The sequence below is a fragment of the Populus euphratica genome, unplaced genomic scaffold (assembly GCF_000495115.2).
Source record: "Populus euphratica unplaced genomic scaffold, PopEup_1.0 scaffold7.1, whole genome shotgun sequence".
Taxonomy (NCBI): Eukaryota; Viridiplantae; Streptophyta; class Magnoliopsida; order Malpighiales; family Salicaceae; genus Populus; species Populus euphratica.
The window spans coordinates 1,182,546-1,191,537 of record NW_011499871.1 but is presented as its reverse complement, the minus strand read 5'-3'; the positions used below and the strand labels follow the sequence as shown (position 1 = coordinate 1,191,537).

At 34.7% G+C, this 8,992-nt stretch overlaps 1 protein-coding gene across 1 annotated transcript; it reads left to right on the top strand.

Annotated features, from left to right (window-relative positions):
* Window positions 1-644: 644 nt before the first annotated feature.
* Window positions 645-7,345, top strand: LOC105127324 (dynamin-related protein 5A). Its single transcript, XM_011028574.1, has 16 exons — window positions 645-936; window positions 1,032-1,095; window positions 1,196-1,303; window positions 1,457-1,558; window positions 1,743-1,793; window positions 2,102-2,163; window positions 2,415-2,505; window positions 2,633-2,697; window positions 3,743-3,937; window positions 4,056-4,175; window positions 4,286-4,356; window positions 4,479-4,704; window positions 5,447-5,497; window positions 6,327-6,555; window positions 6,657-6,796; window positions 6,909-7,345. The coding sequence occupies exons 1-16, from the start codon at window positions 808-810 to the stop codon at window positions 7,035-7,037; spliced, it is 1,833 nt and encodes a 610-aa protein (XP_011026876.1). The 5' UTR covers window positions 645-807; the 3' UTR covers window positions 7,038-7,345.
* Window positions 7,346-8,992: the final 1,647 nt, after the last annotated feature.

Here is an 8,992-nt window from a genome sequence, read left to right as displayed (position 1 = left end):
GTTATTATAACTATTCATGAATTAAAAAAAAAGAGAGCCTCTTGTGAGTCCGAAACAAAATATATGTGAACATTAAATTAAAAAAATTAATATAAAGGCCAAAACATACATGACACATACATAAATATTATTTTTTAAAATATTTTTTATTTGAAAATATAATAAAATATTTTTTTTATTTTTTATAATTTATTTTTGATATTAATATATCAAAATAATAAAAAAACTAATTTTAAACTAAAAAATTAAAAAAATTTACAAAAAGTTATTGAAATTTAATATAAAAAATGCATGAAATAAGCAAGATAAAAGTGCAGATCGTATAATGTATATAGCCTATTTAATATTATTTAATATCATGGTATAACATTTTTATTTTTGGCATTAATATATTATAGATTGTATAAATTTTTTATATTAAAATAATATTTTTTTATTTTAAATTTATTTTTGTAAAATAAAAAAATAATTTAAAATAAAAAATAAAAAAATTTAAATTTTTTGAAAGCAAAATTAAATCTCGGAGGCACAGGAAAACGTCGTAAAATATAGTTTTAACTGGAATCTAGCACAACAGCAGCGACCTCCCTAGTTCTCAAAGTGTCTTTCCATTTGAAAAACCATTAAATAAATCGTTTCTCCTCCTGCTCCTCCTCGTCTTCTCTACCATCCCAACACACACGACACAAAGAAGATAAACGTCAAACTCAAGCTCAGATCCCATCCTCTTTCAAACGCCACCTTTTCCTCCAGATCCAGCCTCGATCTACCAAATCACCGTCACCGATCTCCGTCTCTACTTCATTGATGGAGAACTTGATTTCTTTAGTAAATAAAATTCAAAGAGCTTGCACTGCTCTTGGTGATCATGGTGAAGCTAGTGCGTTACCTACTCTATGGGATTCCTTACCCTCCATCGCCGTCGTCGGTGGCCAGGTTTGCCTCCAGATCTACCCCTCTTACTTTCAGCTAATCAAATTGTTGTGACCTAGATGTTTGTTGGCTGATAGCATTTTGTTTATGTTTTGTAGAGTTCGGGGAAGTCATCGGTGTTGGAGAGTGTAGTCGGGAAGGATTTCTTGCCTCGTGGATCCGGTAATTAGCTTACAATTCTGTACCATGACTTAGTTACCGAATTATTTAGGGTTTTTCTGCAATTGGAGTGTGAGAGTGATGTGATTGTTTGTCCCTATAGGTATCGTTACGCGGCGGCCACTTGTGTTGCAGCTTCATAAGATCGATGAAGGAAGTAGAGAATATGCTGAGTTCCTTCATCTCCCAAGGAAAAGATTTACTGATTTTGGTACATTTCTTTATCTATGCTGTGTTTTTTATGTATAGTTAGTATTAGATTTTTTTTTTGAAGAGTTTGTGTTTGTTTCTTGTTGTTATCGTGTCTGTGTTGATTGGATGGTAATTGTGGAATTATGGTTTAATGGTGCTTTTATGCGTGTAGCTGCTGTGAGGAGGGAGATTCAAGATGAGACTGATAGAGAGACTGGTCGATCAAAGCAAATTTCAAGTGTTCCAATTCATCTTAGTATTTACTCTCCTAATGGCAAGTCTTGTTTCACTTTGAAATATCCTTATCTAGCTCCTGCTTCGGTTTTGTATCTTCCGTATGGAAACAATATTATGTTTCAGATGCCTTTTATATTTACGTTTAGCCACATTTTACAATCATTTAAGTTTCCTTTTCATTATTTATGAATTTGCTTGACTTTTTTATTTTATTTTGGCAGTTGTCAACTTGACATTGGTTGATCTTCCTGGGCTTACTAAAGTAGCAGTTGGTAAGTGCATTTGTGCTTCCATCTTGCGTGGTGGTTACCCGGAAACCTTCTTCTTTACTGTTCTTTTCATTGCTGAGAAGACAAAGGAAAATAAATGCAACAGGGACTTGCAACCTTTGAACTTCAATATTTTTGTTCATATCAACTCAATTTTTCACTTAACAGTTTGACCATTTTAAGATTTTCCTGAGAATTAACTAGCATAAAGTAAAAAAATATCATCCTTTATTTGCTGCTGTTTTTATAGATCATTATGAGGTTATATTCTGAACAGTTTATGAATATCCTATATCTATTTTGAAATGCAGAGGGTCAACCAGAGAGTATTGTGCAAGATATTGAAAACATGGTTCGAGCTTATATCGAGAAGGTAATGCACATTTCATTACTCAAACTCTTTGTATCCTATACGAATAGTTGTGTAAATTGGATATTTTCACTTCTATAGATTCTTACTTTTTTGTCAAAATATTTCTCAGCTTAGCCGGCAAATAATTCTTGGAAAATTTCCAGGACCATGTTTTAAATTCTGCCATTTTCTATGCTATTGTATTCCTTTGTGTTCTGATATGATGAAACTTGGCAAAGTCATGCTATTTTGTTTGCTCAAATTTAATGCAGCCCAACTGTATAATTTTAGCAATTTCACCCGCCAATCAAGATCTTGCTACCTCTGATGCTATTAAAATCTCTCGTGAAGTGGACCCTACAGGTAATCTTGTTCAATATTTGTAATTTGCAACAAAACATCAAAATCTATGTTATATCATTGCTTGCACGTTCATATAACTCCTTAGATGTTCTGGTTCTTATATATATATATATTTTTTTTTTTTCAGGAGAGAGGACCTTAGGAGTCTTGACAAAGATCGATCTTATGGATAAGGGTACTGATGCAGTTGATGTAAGTTGGATTGTTTTTTTTTTTTTTTTTTGTATAGCATTCAAGAGATAAATTGATGCTACTTATATACAACCTGGCATGTTTTTAAGTATAAAAATTCATGCTCCTATAGATGCTGACAATGTTCACTAGAATTTGGCTAGAAAATGTTTGTCAGTACATTTTACACAAGTAACAAGTGATCTCGTGTTCAAGAACATTAATTTATTTCATGAGCACTCTCCTCTCAACACCTACTTCTCCTTGTTTCCTGGAAATTTTAATTCCTAATCAAGCAATTTCTCTCAGTGGATGACATGCTATCTTATTTGGGTGGTCTGATTTTTTATGCTTTTTGGTGGGTTGTAGCTTGATAAACTTGGAGATTCATGGTCACATTTTACTTGGGGGTTTATAAAGGGAATTGCGACTGAAAAGGTTCTTTTTTGGGTGTGTTGTAGTGGCAGGAAATTAGGATATAGGCTTCAGGTTTTCTGGGGCAGCTAACTATCAGATTTGAAGTTGGATTTCATGGTTCATTCAATGGAAGTAAGGATTAGGTTTGGATGGTTTAATTGACGGACGTGGCCTGTACTGCAAGCTTAACCTGGCTTTCTGTAGCTGCTGTTCTTGGAGAATGAAGAAAGATACTAGATATGCTTGCCTTCAACTAACTAATGCTCTAATCCATCATCTGATGTTTAAGAAACTAGATTACATATATATTATCAGAAAAAAGCCTCGGCTTGTAAAAATAATCTTGAGACTTAGAAATCTTAAAAAGAAAAAACTAATCTTATTCTAAACTACTTGGCTATAAAACTGGGTAAGCATTTGGTCATTAAGGATTACCCAGGTGTCCTGCATAACAGAAGCCCTAAGTTCCCATCATTGAAAAGTTGAAAATAGTCAAAATCTCTTATACTTGGCTGTGTAATCCTCAAATTCCCTGCTTCATTTTGCTTTCTACATGTTTTGCAATTTTGATGCATGGTTCTTTTTATATTACATATGTTACAGGCCTTCAGCATCATGACAATCATGAGTTACTGTTTTGCTTTTGTAGATGTTGGAAGGAAAATCTTACCGCCTAAAATTTCCCTGGGTCGGTGTGGTGAACCGCTCACAAGCAGATATTAACAAGAATGTGGACATGATTGCTGCTCGGCGTAGAGAACGTGAGTATTTTTCCAGCACCCCAGAATACAAGCACCTTGCCCACAGAATGGGTTCAGAGCATCTAGCAAAGATGCTGTCAAAGGTGAGTGATGCGCTTTCTGTTCTTTCCCTTTTACTTCATATGTGTCCAAGTTCCATATATTTTGAAAGATTTTCAACTGTTATTGTAATAACCCAATTATTAATGGTTAATACTGCAGCATTTGGAAGTTGTAATCAAGTCCAAAATTCCAGGCATTCAGTCCCTTGTCAACAAAACAATTGCTGAACTTGAATCGGAATTGAGTCGTCTTGGAAAGCCTATTGCTGCAGATGCTGGAGTAAGTGTGCTTTTAACTTGGACATATTTTAACAACCTTTAGGTATCTTAATCCTTCTCCCCCTTCTGTGCATGTATGTGAATCACTAATTATCATTGCCTACCTTGCAGGGAAAGATGTACTCAATCATGGAGATTTGCCGCCTTTTTGATCAAATATACAAAGAGCATCTTGATGGCATGTATGTACTGTGCTTTGTTTATTTCCTTGCCTCTGATCAGCTTGATTTTATGGTGCATTTCTACATCTTGTCAATTTATCTTTGCAAGCAATCTGATTTTATATATTCACTGTTGTTTGCAGCCGACCTGGTGGTGATAAAATTTACAATGTTTTCGATAACCAGCTTCCTGCTGCTCTAAAAAGGCTACAGTTTGACAAGCAACTTTCAATGGAAAACATTCGGAAATTGATCACTGAAGCTGATGGGTATCAACCTCACTTGATAGCTCCTGAACAAGGATATCGTCGTCTCATTGAATCTTCTGTAGTTTCTATCCGAGGTCCTGCTGAGGCAGCTGTTGATGCGGTATGCATGATATTTAAAAACTCTCGGACTTTCCTTTGCATGATTGGAAAGTTAAATTTCTTCTGCTGCCTCCTACTTCATGTGGCTTTAGTTGAGTTGATGTTGTACAGACTTTGCTGCCATATGTTTCCCCAAAACTTTAACTGTTCAGAATCTCTTAATATGAGATTATTGTGGATGAAAAAGTCTGAAGTACCTTAAGGTATCATACTCAACTGTATCTTGGATATAGCCAACACAAATGATGTAAATATCTGTTTCAGAACCTGTTTTGTAAGCTGATTTTGTTTGGCTCTAGGAATTAGTTCATGTGCAAAATAGGGATTCCAATCTCCAGAAAACACTTTCCTCCATAATATGCTGCTGGTCAGCCAGGCCCTATGTTCACTATAACAGGCCTGGACTGGCTTGTTTTACCAGCCTGGGATGCAAAAAGTAAGGAGGGGCAAGGGGAGGGGGAGGTGGTTCTCCCTATGAAATCAGGGGGCAGAGACAAAATTTGAGAGGGAGGCTGGCTGCACACAGCTTCCAATCAGGGAAGGTCCTCTCTTCTTAGAGAAAGGACGGGAAGAGGGTCCCATATGATTTCTGGGGGAAAAATTCTAAATGGAGAAAGCAAAGATTTCTGTCTGCAGGAGTGACTGATTTTTCTTTTTTCATTTTCCTCTTTCATTTGCAGTTTCTGAATCTTGATGGGTTGCATGTTTTTCAATTAGCTGATGCTTGTTTGTTTATAATCCAGGTTCATGGCCTTCTGAAGGATTTAGTTCACAAGGCTATCAGTGAGACTATAGTAAGTTTGTATCATTTCCAAGTCTAATTGCTTCTACAAAATCCTTGTTCTTGGTGCATTTTGTTAGCAAGGTTTAAAGAGGTTCTTAATATGTCATATGCACGTGAGCAAAGGGCTTAGTTCCCTGAATTGAATTTTGTAAAGTTCCTGCATGCTTACGTACTTAGTTCCCTGTATTGAATTTTGTAAAGTTCCTGCATGCTTGCGGACACTGGCAGTTTCGCCTTTTCTTTTGCATTACCTTTTGTTAGTTATTTTAAGTGGTGTAGTCAGTGAAATAAGGCATTATTCTCTAGGAAAATAGAAATGAATACATCTTCAAACTCAGTTTGTCATGTATGAGAATTTGTTACCTAGGAGTATCTGAAAAGGTGGGAAAAAGGGATGAAAAGGAGAGAGGCTTGAGAACCTGACATGGCACTTTACAAGTAATAAGCAAAATATTGACTGATGCCTTTGAATGTCTGGAGGAAAGTGCCTGCTTCTCTCAGCTTGCAACATTTAATGGACCTCCAGCAAAAATTCTTGTTTTACCATTGTCCATCAATCGGAAACATCTATTTTGTTTTTTTAATTGTGGATGTGTTCTAATAATATGATTTCAAGAATCATTCTCCACCTTATTTTTTGTAGGCATTTGATTTCTAGATATTCAATAATTTGAAAAATTATGCTGCTAAAAGAAGATCGAGCCAAATCCACTCCTCTTCTAGTGTTTTATCCATTTTCCAGAGTATTTGATTACCTCAGATGCTTTAGCCTGGTTTTGTACTATATGTCATGGGTCCCCATTGGGCTGTTGGATAATGTTGCTTTTGATGATTCTCAGGAGTTGAAGCAGTATCCTGCTCTTAGAGTAGAGGTCAGTAATGCTGCTATCGAGTCACTTGATAGAATGAAAGATACAAGCAAGAAAGCAACGCTCCAGCTAGTCGACATGGAGTGTAGCTACCTGACAGTGGACTTTTTCCGGAAACTTCCTCAGGATGTTGACAAGGGTGGCAACCCTACCCATTCTATATTTGATAGATATAATGACTCGTATCTTAGACGAATTGGTAAGTTTAATGAGTTCATTTTTGCATTAAAAAAAGGGTGGGTTATGGTATCGTTTCTGCTTGATGTAATCTTAAGAGTTCTTGTTGGAATATGCGAACAGGATCTACTGTTTTGTCTTATGTCAATATGGTCTGTGCAAGTCTACGTAACTCCATTCCAAAGTCCATTGTTTATTGTCAAGTGCGTGAGGCCAAGCGAAGCCTGCTTGACCATTTCTTCACCGAGTTGGGTAAACTGGAGGTAGGAGTGAAAATCTTCTTTAATTGTTATCCATGTTTATTCCTGGTCAAATTTGATGCTGTTGCTGATATCAGATGATGAATGCGGTTGACTTTTGAATTGATCTTTGCAGCAAAAGCAATTGTCATCATTACTGAACGAGGATCCTGCAGTCATGGAGCGCCGAGCTGCCATTGCAAAGAGACTTGAGTTGTACAGGAGTGCACAAGCAGAAATTGACGCAGTTGCTTGGTCCAAGTAGATCAGCAGCATTTGAATCATCCATCTCTTTTGTACGAGAATATGGCTTTATGGCTGTCATTCTTTCATTTATGGCTTGTGTTTTGGGAAGATGGGGAGCAATGTTTTGTTTTATTTCTACGCGCTATAGAAGTAACAAAGAGTTCATTTGTCTTCATAGGAGAATATTTGTTGCTCTTGCCGTAACCATTTATCACTATGGATTGAGTATATTTTTACGAGTTTGCTATGCTTACATGCATTGTTGTCAAATTGATTAGTAATTTTTTTTAACATTTATTAGTATAATTGGACATGATTGGTGCAAAATTGATAAATTTAGTCAAAATAATGCAAAATTATGATCGAGTTTGTAGGAAGTATAAGTGCTTCTAAATTAGTTTTTCTTTTTGACATCAGTTTTGGGCTCTCGCAGTTTCCAGGGTAGTGTCTCTATAACAAAAGACCAGATACGAATGATTTATGAATTTCATACGGAACTTGGGTTGCTTTTATAGAAGATGCTTTGTTCCGTTGTAGCTAATTTGTACCCCCACCTTAAGCATCTCCCTGTTTTCTTTTCGGTTTGTTCTTAAATGCCTTCTGCACAAAAAGGTTGAGAGATGTCAATGATGCTAGAATTATATGTTGTTTTCCCTATCGTTAATATGCGTAATGAGCATGGATGCACATTCTTTTGAGAGATGAACCTCAAGGTGCCGATTTTTTACGTGTTGCATGATCTGGAGTGTTTATAATGTTAGATGTGATGCCCGATGTCTGATTGAAATCAACCCTGCTTCTAGTTCCCATCATTGTGTGCTGCTTCCCAGTTTACTTAATGTCACAACTTCCTGTGCCTGTATATTTCTTTTTTTGTTAATATGAATATTAGAGTAAATTTATATATTTTTCAATTAAATCTTATAAATTATAAAATTAATCATCATATGAGTTTTTAATAGCTATAAAATTTATAAAATTAAAATTTATAACTTTTAAAAAATAAATTTAAAACTTAACCAATTAAATTATACTTTTCAATACCCACTCGTGTGACCTGAACTTTGTTCGTTGGTTTGAGGTCATAAATAGTTAAATATGGGGAATACAAGAAAGCACTGTCAGTTTCATCTAGAGAAATGGGTCTAGACAAAAACCCTTGGAAAGTTGGTTAGGGGATAAGTTGCTCGTGTATTTTAAGGAAGCAATGGGCTTGCATTTAACCGGTGTTCGGAAAGATCCAACAAAAAAAGTTTGAAGTGATTTCTCTTGCTTGCTGGATTTGATGTTGATTGTGGAAGGAGGGGAAATTTTCTCGCTCTGACTGTGATGTTTTTTAGCGACCAAAATCCTCGAGTTTGAGGAGGATCAATGGAGAAAAATCAAGGTATGTTCATAAACTCATGTTTGGTGGTCAAATTGTGCCTTAGACCATCCAAAAAAGTACGGACACAATTAGAATAGTTTTGAGTCAATTATTGTTGATAAAATTGGTTTTGATGTTGGTATTACTTGCAGTACTATTGATTTTCTAGATAATAAAAATTTTAATGAATATTTTTTAAAATTATAAGGAGGAGAAAGAAGATTATGAGTATTTAGTTTATATAATACACTAACAAATTATTTGTTTTAAATTTATTAATTTTTTAGATAATGAAATTTTAGGGATATAATTATATTGTATTATTAAGTTAAATTATTTTTCAATTTTTATTTGAATTTTATATTTTAAAATGCTTAAATTTTTATATTGTTTATTTCATTTTCGTTTTAATTATGTTATATTGTTATGTATGACTTGACTATAATATATAATTAGTTAAACAAAATTTACAATTTAAATCTATATTATATTTTTTATGTCATATTTAAAAAAAAAGTGTTTATGAGATACTTGCTTACATGCCTTCATGATTGATAGCCGGATTTTGTAATATTAAAGAGATCAGCAATGCAAGTCCTTCCATCCTG

Excerpts from the sequence above, each read along its gene's own strand:
- LOC105127324 (XM_011028574.1), top strand. The coding sequence starts at position 808 with ATGGAGAACTTGATTTCTTTAGTAAATAAAATTCAAAGAGCTTGCACT. Across the intron at positions 1,559-1,742 it reads TAGTATTTACTCTCCTAATG|TTGTCAACTTGACATTGGTT; the intron begins GCAAGTCTTGTT and ends TTATTTTGGCAG. Across the intron at positions 6,556-6,656 it reads CTCGTATCTTAGACGAATTG|GATCTACTGTTTTGTCTTAT; the intron begins GTAAGTTTAATG and ends ATATGCGAACAG.